Here is a 12,038-nt window from a genome sequence, read left to right on the forward strand (position 1 = left end):
GCTAGCTACAAAGCTTTACCTAGACATGCTGAAACCTGTTAACATTCTAAGAAATGACACACCAAGGGAAGTGTACACCAATGATAAGAATCCAGAAAACTGAGACCAGGCCCCAAAAGGGTCAAACACCTCAATCCAAAAGTGCATGAGTTGGTCAAGTCTAGCCATGGAATAAAGCCTGAAAGAAAGAACTAAGGCTAAAGATATATTAGTATACACAAGACGCAACTAAACACTATGAAAAAAGATTATGGGTAAACCCACTGCCCAAAAGCAAAACCCAAAAGAAAGGAGTAACATCACAATAAGCAGAGTCTGAGAAAAAATGAATTAACCACTGGACTAGAGGAATACCAGGAAGAAACAAAGCAAGAGATAAAAAATGAAATTATCAATTAAACAAGAAACATGCATGAAAGAATTTAAAAGAAAATATTTTAGAACCAAAGGAGATAAATCTTACCGAAGAACCAGATGTTCTGACAATCAAAATGCTCCAAACAGAACTCCACAAAACAATAAGAAATATGGTAACAAAATCAAAAAATTGAAGAAAATGTAAGGTAAATATAAGAACTGGCCTAGTAAGTGGGTCAAAGAGAGATAATCTACAAATCATCAGACTACTTAAAATCATGACCAAAAAAAGGCCTAGAAAAAAAGGAAAAATACCAAAAAGAAAGCCCAAATGAAAACTCCCCAAAACATCAAAACCAAAAACCCAAGTTCCCAGGTCAAAGAAGAAAATCATACAGTTGGAAAGAAAGAATTCCTAGGGAATGAAAGCCTCACAATCCAGTGAGAAAGGCATAAATAGTCAATGCATCCTTTTCAGATCATATGCAATAAAAATTATTTCTAATAAATGACCATGAAAAGATAGACTAAAAATTAATTGGAAATTGAATAATCTAATCCTAAAGAATGAGTGGGTCAAAGAACAAATCACAGAAACAATCAATAACTTCATTCAAGAAAATGACAATAATGAGACGACATACCAAAATTTATGGGATGCAGCAAAAACAGTTCTCTGGGAGAAGTTTTACATCTCTGAATGCTTACATGAATAAAATAGAGAAAAAGGAGATCAATGAATTGGGCATGCAACTAAAAAAGCTAGAAAATGAACAAATTGAAAATCCTCAATTAAATACAAAATTAGAAATACTGAAAGCCAAAGGAAAAGATTAATAAAATTGAAATCAAGAAAACTATTGCACTAATAAATAAAACTAAGAGCTGGTTTTATGAAAAAAAAAAAACAATAAAATTGATAAATCTTTGGTCAATTTGATTAAAAAAAGGAAATAAGAAAACCAAATTACCAGTATCAAAAATGAAAAGAGTGAATTCCTCCAATGAAGAGGAAATTAAAACATTAATAAGGAATTATTTTGCCCAACTGTATGCCCATAATTTTGATATCCTAGGGAAATGGAAGAATATTTACAAAAATATAAATCTCCCAGATTAACAGAACAGGAAGTAAAATACCTAAATTGCCCCATCTAAGAAAAAGAAATTGAGCAGGCCATCAATGAACTCCCTAGGAAAAAATCTCCAGGGCCAGATTCCATCAAACATTTAAAGAACAATTAATTCCCATATTTTATAAATTATTTGGGCCAGCTGGATTTACATATGAATTCTATCAAACATTTAAAGAACAATTAATTACCATACTTTATAGACTTTTTGGAAAAATAGGTGGAGTCCTACCAAATTCTTTTTATGACACAAATACAATACTGATACCTAAACCAGGAAGAGTCAAAACAGAGAAAGAAAATTATAGACCAATTTCCCTAATGAATATTGATGCAAAAATTTTAAATAAAATATTAGCAAAAATATTACAGCACAAGAATAATATTGACCAGGTAGGATTCATTCCAGGAATGCAAGGCTGGTTTAATATTAGGAAAACTACCAGCATAATTGATCATATCAACAACAAAACTAGCAGAAACCATATTATCTCAATAGATGCAGAAAAGGCTTCTGACAAAATACAACACTCATTTCTATTAAAAAACACTGGAAAGCATAGAAATGAATGGAATCTTCTTTAAAATCATAAGTACCATCTACCTAAAACCATCAGCAAGCATTATATGTAATGGGGATAAACTGATGTATTTCCAATAAGATAGGAGGTGAAAAAAGGATGTCCATTATCACCCCTATTTTTCAATTTGGTACTAGAAATGTTAGCTTTAGCAATAACGGAAGAAAAAGAAATTGAAGGAATTAGATTAGGCAAAGAAGAAAATAAGTTATCACTCTTTGCAAATGATATGATAATTTACTTAGAGAATCCTACAGAATCAAGTAAAAACTACTTGAAATAATAAATAACTTTACCAAATTTGCAGGATATAAAATAAACCCACATAAATCCTTGTCATTCCTATATATTACTAACAAAGCCCAACAGCAAGATAGAAAGAGAAATTCCATTTAAAGTTACTGTAGATACCCTAAAACATTTGGGAGTCTACCTGCCAAGACAAACCCAGGGCCTATATGAACACAATTGCAAAACACTTTTCACACAAATAAAGTAAGACCTAAATAAATGGAAAAACATCAATTTCTCATGGTTAGGCTGAGCTGATATAATAAAAATGACAATTTACCTAAATTAATTTACTTATTCAGTGCCATACCAATCAAACTGCCAAAAAATTATTTGACAGAGCTGGATAAAATAATAACAAAATTCATCTGGAAGAACAAAAGGTCCAGAATATCAAGGGAATTAAAGAAAAGAAATGCTAGGGAAGGTGGCCAAGCCATACCAGATATTAAACTGTATTACAAAGCAGCAGTCATCAGAATTACTTAATACTGGCTCATAAACAGAGTGGTGGATCAGTGGAATGGGTTAGGTACACAAGATGCTGTAGACAATAACTATAGCAATTACTCTTTGATTAAGCCAAGAAGTCCAACTTCTGGGTTACAAATTCACTTTCACAAAAACTGCTGGGAAAACTAGAATACAGTATGGCAGAAACTGGGCTCAGACCAATATCTTACACTGTATACCAAAGTAAAGTCAAAATGAATTCATGATTTAGGAATAAAGCCTGATACTATAAGCACTTTGAGAAAGCAAGGAACAGTTTACTTGTCAGATTAATGGAGAAGAACTTATGACCAAACAAGATAGAGAGCATTACAAAATGCAAAATGAACAATTTTGATTATGTCAAATTTAAAAGATTTTGTACAAACAAAACCAATACAACTAAGATTAGAAAGGAAGCAGAAAATTGGTAAAGAATTTGTACAACCAGTGTCTCTCAAAAAGGCCTCATCTCTAAAATATATAGGGAATTGAGTCAAATTTATAGGAATACAAGTCACTCCCCAGTTGAGAAATGGTCAGAGGATATGAACAGGTATTTTTCAGAGGAAGAAATTAAAGATATCTATAGTCGTATGAAAAAAATGCAAATCAAAACAACTCTTAGGTACCATATGTCTCCTGTCAGATTGGCTAACATGACAAAACAGGAAAATCATAAATGCTGGAGAGGATGTGGGAAAACTGGAACACTGTTACATTGTTGGGTGGAGTTGAGAATGGATCCAGCCATTCTGGAGAGAAATTGGAACTATGCAAAGGGCTATAAAGATGTGCATACCCCTCGACCCAGCAATACCACTTCTGGGGCTGTATCCCAAAGAGATCAAAGTTGGAAATGGACCCGTATGTACAAAAATATTTATAGCAGCTCTTTTTGTGGTGGCAAAGATTTGGAAATCAAGGGGATGCCCATCAGCTGGGCAATGGCTAAACAAGTTGTGGTATATGAATGTACTGGAATAGTATTGTGCTATAAGAAATGAGGAGCAGATGGACTTCATAATAACCTGGAAAGACCTATGTGATCTGATGCTAAATGAGGGGAGCAGAACCAGGAGAACATCATACTCGATTACTGACACATGGTATCTGTGATGACTAACTTTGATAGACTTGGCTCTTCTTAGCAATACAAGGTTCAAAGACAGCTCCAAAAGACTCATGATGGAAAAAGCTATCGACATGCAGAGAAAGAATTACAGAGTCTGAATGCAGGTTGAGGCAAACTATTTGCTGTTTTTTTTCCTTTTCTTTTTTCTTCTTTTTTGGTTTTGGTTCTTCTTTACAATTTGACTATTGTGTAAATAAGTTTAATATGAAGGTATATGAAGAACCTGTATTGAATTACATGCCATCCTTGGGGGGAGGAGGCCGGAGAGGGAGGGAGAGAAAATTTGCAACTCAAAAACTTGTAGAATTAAATATTGTAAACTAAAAATAAAAAATAAATTTAAAAAAAATAAAGAATTCAAGTACCAAAGAACACTCAGGATCACACAAGATCTACCACTATGCAGGAGATCTTAGAATACAATACAGCAGGCAAAAGGCAAACTGAGAATCCTAGGGGGTGGGGTAGGGACTAGAATATGGATCTGTAATAGAAAAGAGGGCTTTGCAAGCATTCTTGAATAATAGAATGGAGATGAGGAGAAATTCTGAAATGTAAACACAGGAGTTAGGAAAATACCCACAAAGGGAATACATTTTAGCAAATGGAAGGGCTAAATGATTATAAAGTCCTAATGTTCAATGAGGAGAAAACAATCAACTTTCCCTTCAGAACTTTAGCATACGATGCTAACCGCAATGAAATAAGACAAATGAGGACCCGAGGATGGATCTATCTTGTTTTGATAGTCAAAAGAGAGGAAAGAAAAGGGAGAAAGTATATCAGTGTAGAAAAGAAGGAAAAAGGAGGAGCTGGAAAGGAACAACTTATATTTTATAATTTTTGTGTGGGAAAAGAATAGGAATAGGGAGGAGAGAGGGCACCATATGGACCTCACTCTTATCTAAAACAGGCACAAAAGAGTATGATGATATAGAAATACATTACAGGTGGTGACGGGTGAAGGGAGAAGGAGTTTAAGAGGAAAGATAGTATCAGGGAGGAGACTAATCAAAGCAAAACAAATTTCAACTCCAGAGAGTAGACCATGTGAGAAGTAAGAGAAAAAAATAAAGAAAAGAACTAATGATTAGGGCACAGAAAGAGGAGGGAGGCAGTTTAGCAAAAGCAGAACAAGACAATTAGTGGTTCACCAATAGCTTCTCCTTTGTAATGGGTAGGGAAGAGAGGGCAGGAAAGGGCAAAGAGGATAAAGTTCCAGAGGACAGAATGAAGGTAAACAATTAACAATAATTTCCACGAACATGAATGGGATGAACTCACTTATAAAACAGGAGAATGGCAAAATGGATTAGAAGGCAACAGCATAACAATATTTTGTCTACCAGACTCTTGAAACATAAATTTGCAAAGAGTTAAAATATGGGACTAGAGCAGAATTTATTATATCTTAGGTGAACTAAAAAAAAAAAACCTTCAAGTGCAGCAACTATGACCTCAAAGAAACAGTAAAAATGGACATAGATAAAAGAGACAAACAGGGATAGTACACTATATTTAAAGGCACCATATGCAATGAAATAATATCAATGCTTAATACATATGAACTGAATGACACAGAAACCTAAGACCCCACAGGTGGGAGTTCACAGACATAGAACATAGTGTATGGCATGTTCTTTGACTTTGCTGAGCTTTTTGCTTTTCTTACAAAAAAGGAATTTGTTTTAAAAATTTTTAAAACTCTTTGTTATAATAAATGATTCTCTAGGAGAAAGGAAAAGAAGGGATATAGGTGATGAATACAGGTGATGAATAAAGAAAAAAATCTATTCAAAATGAACTGTAAAATTTAAAAATTATGTAAAATCAAAAGAAAACAATTAAAAACTTAAAAGAAAAAAAGAAAGAAAAGATGCTTGTTTTTTAAAGTACAATGTTGGGACCCTTTGACCAAGCAATATCACTACTTGGTTTATATCCCAAAGAGATAAAAAAACAAAAAGGAAAAGGACCCATACATACAAAAATATTTATAGTAGCTCTTTTAGTGGTGGCAAAGAATTGGAAATTGAGAGGACGCCCATCCCCATCAATTGGAGAATGGCTGAACAAGTTGTTGTATATGATTGTGATGGAATACTATTGTGCTATAAGAAAAACCTGGAAAGACTTACATGAACTGATACAAAGTAATGTGAGCAGAACCAGGAGAACACTGGACACAGTAACAGCTATATTGTATAATGATCTACTGCGAATAACTTAGCTACTCTCAGCAACAATGATCCAAGACAATACTGAAGGACTTATGATGAAAGGTGCTGTCCATCTTCAGAGAAAGAACTGGTGAAGCCTGAATGCATATCAAAGATACTTTTTCTTTACTTTGCTTATTTTTATTGGTGATTTGTTCTCTGTGTTTTTTTCCAAAGCATGACTTACATGTAAATGTGTTTTGCATGATTATACATATATAACCTAAGTCAAACTGCTTGCCTTCTTGATGGGGGTAGGCAACAAAAGGGAGGGAGAAAATCTGGAACTCAAAATTTGAAAAAAGAATGATAAAATTGTTTTTAACATATAACCGGGAAAAAATAAAATATTAGATTAAAAAATAAAATAGCACAGAAAAAATAAAGTACAATGCTAGGGCTCAAGGAAATAGAAGGGGAAAATGAACTCTACAACTACAAATTCATATCACAACTAAGTGATGAATCCTGAAAAAGACACAAAGATATGAAGGAAGGTCAAGAAAGTTTTTTTTGGCAAATGATTCTCCAAATCATCAATTCTATTGACCACGCTGACAGCAATTCCAGTGACCACCAAACCATCTGTTCCTTCCTTGCCATCACTGAAAATGAAAACAAAACACCCAAATCCCAAATGCTGTTTTTAATAAGCTATCAGTGGGGTGATAGTCTAAATTATTTAAATTCTTTATTAGACTTATTATTCTTAAGTCATGAAGAAACACGATCATAAGAATAAGACAGGAGACAATATAAGAAAATGCAAACTTCTGTTATGTACAATTTAATTTTTAAGATATATGAATGTTTTTAAAAACAAAGTATAAAAAATATATCTATGTATATACATTTTAGGCAGTATGGCATAGTGAATAGAGAGCTAGCCCTGGAGCTAGCTTGGGTTCAAGTCCAGCTTCTAACAATACAGGTTGTATGACCTTGGCTAAGTCATTGAAGCTCATCATACCCTAGGCAATTCTGTAAGACTATCAATTGCACAGAAAGTTCATTGATAGTAGGTATTTCCTCATCTGGGAAGTTCCCTGTGTTAGTAAAATCACAGGTCCAATTCCCATCCACATAAATATTAAATTTAACAAGGTAGTAACAAATTGTTCTACTTATATTACAAGTAAATTATTAATATATGCCAAAATCAAAACAGCAAATTGTATCACACAATAATAGATACTGTGCTATATTGGGCTGTCAATGGAGCAGAAATCACACTTTGAAAATCACTTTCTAGAAAACATTAACAAATAACTTACGGCGCATGTAACATCTTCCGAAATTGACAGAGGGGAAGGCTCTCAAGACCAGCCCAAGTGTTCTGAGGCTGGATTCGGATATCATTTCTTCGGTCAACAAATTCCACAAAATGGTGCAAAACAGGGAGAATCCACACCCAAAAGAAAACTCCTTTTTCAATACACTTTTGGCACATTTTTATCAGGTAGTCTTTCAAGCTAATAAGGAAAAAAACATCCCAAAGTTAGTAAGAGTAGCAAACAACCACAGACACAATCAACCCTTTTTCCTCAAAAAAAGAATTGCTACTTAGAACTATAGCATAAGACCCACAGATTTAAAGACTGAAGGAAGCACAGGGATCATCTAGCACAACACCCTTTTTTTAAAGATAATGAAGCAGACCAAAAGATCTGATAACTTGCCCAAGGTCAAGAGTCTAAAACACATAATGTGTGTGTAGAAAAAAACGATGAAAATGTATATTCTGCCTGGCTGACTGCATTGTAGAAACCAGATAAATAAGGGTTGCTCCAGGATCCTCCCTTTTCATAGCTTTACCATCAATACTTGCATCCATTTTACTTAAGTCAAGAACAGTGGTTCCCAAACATCTTTTGTTTTCAACAGTGTTCTTTGCCATTAGGAATTAGAGCATGTTGAACATGTAAGTTGGCTAAACTCCAAGATTGGAAGTCATGAATATACAGTTTCCCTTCAATAAAAGCCTTTTGGGTTGAGTTTTTTCTGTACGTGAATGATGTACTTACCACACTACATACACTAGATAAGATTTATATTAAGCGAATTTAAAAATTTTTTAAATCTGCAATAACATATATGTTAGGTATTAGCAGTAGCAGAGTAAAGAAGAGAGGAAGAAGGGAAGTTTTCACATCTCTTAAATGTGAATAATCAGGACCATCTTCAGGTTTACAGCATACTATAGCATGTAGAAAGGCCAAGGTGTGAGAATAAAAACAGTTTACATATCATTGGCAAGATTCCACTCAATAGACAGCAAAAGGTTCACCAATTTGTTAGCCTTTTCAAAAAAATTTTTAGATCGTTCCTTAATGACATAACTAGATTCTAGAGGTCAATGTAGGGCAGTAGAATATACCCTAACAATGTGAAACAATATATAATCAACAAAATAAATTTCAGCTTTAAATTCACAGTTCCAAGCTTCAAAAGTTTAAGTTGTTTATAACTCAACAAACAATGGCAATATTCTATGATGATAATTTATAGATGCAAATAAATAACAATTTCTCAAACGATTTTAAATGTTTTGCACAAACCTCAGGGGGACCAAACTCTACCTCTTCAGTTCTAGCTACATAAGCTGTAGAAGTGACTTAACCTTTACAAATCTGTTTCTTTATCTGGAAAACAGGCAACAATATCTACGGTATTAAGCTCACAACGTTGTTATGAGGATCAAATAAATTAGGTACCCAAAGTGTTTATAAGATGATATATAATACAATCACTATTCTTATGGCAATAAATTTTCTCTAGATCTAAAATCTCCACATCTATTCCAAATATTACCTAATGCTGGTTGCTTTACATAACCAAGATTCTAAATGATATTTGAAAAACCTTTAGTTTTGGAACTGCACTATTCCTGAATGAAAAGACCTACGTCCTTGGAAAAAGCAGATCAAACAAGAAATTTTTAAAATGGAGATCTCTCTTCATTTTTAGTTACTCAGGAGAGAGCGGACCTCAAAGCTACAGTTTATTTCTTTTAGAAAGGCTAGCCTTAACTCACTATCACTACCTGACCTCACCATCACAACCTGTAAAATATCTGTCAATAGAGAAAGTATTTTCACATATATGAACTTATTTGACTCTCATAACAACTTTCTGGGGGAGCCAGAGAGGTTTTATTAAATTCCAAAATAAGTAATATATTTAATTATCTATTATATGTAAAATAATATATAATAATAAGTAAATACAGACAACAAGGTTAAGTGACTTGCCCAAGATTAGAGGGTTAGTAAAAGTGGAACTGGATCTTTTGACTCCTAGTTCAGAGTTTTTTCCAATGCCAACAATATTCCTTCTAAAAGTAACCTAAGCATGGAGGAAAGACAAGCTAACCAGAACAAAAGATGAGGGGAATGAAGATTACCAGTGTTTCTGCACAAATAATTCTCCATCTCCTTAGTCCCGAGGATTTTCCAGACTAAAATACTCAGCCTAGTAGAGCAGTTCTTCATCTTTTTTGTGTCAGGAATTCCTATGGCGAAGGATCGAGTAAAGTCTACGGACAATTCCTTCTCAGAATCATGTTTTTAAAGAATTGAGGGTGTGGGGGAAATGATCTGTTATATTGCTTAGGAAAAAAATCACTACACTGTTTAAATCCAACTTTATGTGATTAAAAGTTGTGCACACCCAGAATGTCACTGGATTCCAGTAAACTCTCTAGGAATACCAGGGATGGCTACAAGGTATTTCTGATTCTCCCAAGCCCTGGATCCACCCAAAGCATTCTTGTTTTGAGTTACTTCACCTTTTGGATTACACATATCTATCTCAATCTACCTTGCTTTCAGGCTGCCCTCTTGGCAAAATGGCTTACCTGCAAACTTGGGGTACATGGGGTTCCTCTGAGGGAAACCTTTGTCAAAATCCTACGTAATGTAAATCTTCCAGAATTTAGGTAGAGAGGACCACTCCCTTTCTGGCTCCCTCTCTTCTACTAAACAACCTAATTAATTTTTCTAAAACTATTTCAGATTTTGGTGTCTGTATTCAAAAACAGCAAAGGAAGTGCTAGATTTCAGTTAGAGATTAGTGAAAACTAAGATGTCATTGGTTTCCCATCTGAGTTCACAAAACCTATGTTGAGAAGCCCTGTTCTAGGAGTTATTTCCAACCCATATCCCTACCACTCTTTGGTTTAAGTGAAAAGCAAATTACTACAGGTTTTTAACCAAAGTTGTGGAATGGTATAATGGTAGAAAATGTAACATGAAAAAATCCTGATATTTCAAGTTGCCTGTAGAACAACTATATAAACATAAACACATTTACACACATATGTGTATTATTTTCCAAATACACTTTTTGTTTGGCTAGGCTTTCTAAATTTGCCCATACAAGTAAGCCAGAACTGCTGACTCTGGCTAACAATGTTTCTTTTTTTTTTTCCTAGTAACTTTTTTTTTTTTTTTTTGCAAGGGGGAAGGGAGGGCAACTGGGATTAAGTGATTTGCCCAAGGTCACACAGCTATTAAGTGTGTCAAGTGTCTGAGGCCAGATTTGAACCCAGGTCCTCCCCTCCTGACTCCAGCGGTAATGCTCTACTCACTGCACCACCTAGCTGCCCCACTAACAATGTTTCTTGTAGAAGGCTATGCTCCATTCTGCACCCCATCAAACCTACTTTCAAAAAATGCTATAAAGAAGGCAAATTGATTATTTGGGATCAAAGTTATACCAATGAAAAAGGAAAGGTGGACTGAAGGGATAACAAGTCAAGAGCAAAAGTGCTTCTGGCAAAGCTCTTCAGACAGATGACCATTCACACAGGGCTCACATATATGTACATATTACATACTTCAGATTTGCCTCTACAATGTCCTTTAGTTCTTCGTAAAGGTCAGTTCTTGAAATCGAGTCCAAACAAAGAAGTTTACACAGTGAGATGAGGTCTTCTTCCAGTGCAGGAAACGTATAGCTTTCAGCTAATATGAGGATAATTATTCCCATTTTCAATTTGCTTTTCAATGGCCAAAAAGAATCATCACTTTTCTTGCCCAAAAATGATGATTTCAGGTTGTCCCATAATTCCTGCTTGACCTAATCCCATTAAAGGAAAGGAGAAAACAAGGATATAGTTCAATTAATCAGTATTTGCCTTTGGAGTTAACTGCATTGCAGTGCTTATTTGCCTGAGATGAGACCACAAGCAGTTCAGTTTGGCAGTTAGTTAACTAACAGATCCTTTATAAACATGCCAGGTCATCAGATGGTTAAGTGGGGATGATACACATTCCTAATGACACCTGTCTCTTCCCTTTCTCTACATTCCCCTTCCCCACAAACTAATCATACTTAAGCATCAGGGATAACAGGAGCAACAATGGTAGCCCTTATAACACCAGAAGCTAGAGATTAACCAGCCCTAGAGGAGGACAGTCAGATAGGTACTTCAAATAGGTACTCTGGTACCAAACTGAGACAATCCTCTTCTTTGTGGATTCCATTCACTTACTATTGAGTAAGTAGGGATACAACAAACAGACTGAGCCACCTTCTATGTAGGTAGTGACATAAGAGTCAAGTTGATCTAGACAGAGACCCAAATCCATCTACTGCAAGATCAAAGGTCACAGAACTTTAGAGTCGAAAGAAATTTTAGAGATCATAATCTAACCTAATGAGAAGGAAACTAAGGCTCAAAGAAGTTGTATGATTTGTCCAAGGTCAAAAAGATAGCCTAAGTGCAGATATGGGCATATTTGTTATATTCAATATTGAATATTAAGAGATGAGAAATAGGTAGAAGTTAATTCCACCTCTATTGCATGCCAAAAGCGGTGATCTATGG

At 34.6% G+C, this 12,038-nt stretch overlaps 1 protein-coding gene across 1 annotated transcript in view; it reads right to left on the reverse strand.

Moving 5' to 3' along the window:
• Positions 1-12,038, reverse strand: part of RNF213 (ring finger protein 213) — a 183,170-nt gene that overhangs the window by 114,689 nt on the left and 56,443 nt on the right. Inside the window, exons 9-10 of the mRNA XM_036754786.1 lie at positions 11,046-11,287; positions 7,483-7,680 (exon numbers count right to left, since the gene is read on the reverse strand). Of these exons, the coding sequence (XP_036610681.1) occupies positions 7,483-7,680; positions 11,046-11,287 (440 nt within the window). The remainder of the gene's footprint in view (positions 1-7,482; positions 7,681-11,045; positions 11,288-12,038) is intronic.

This window comes from Trichosurus vulpecula, chromosome 4 (assembly GCF_011100635.1).
Source record: "Trichosurus vulpecula isolate mTriVul1 chromosome 4, mTriVul1.pri, whole genome shotgun sequence".
Classification (NCBI taxonomy): Eukaryota; Metazoa; Chordata; class Mammalia; order Diprotodontia; family Phalangeridae; genus Trichosurus; species Trichosurus vulpecula.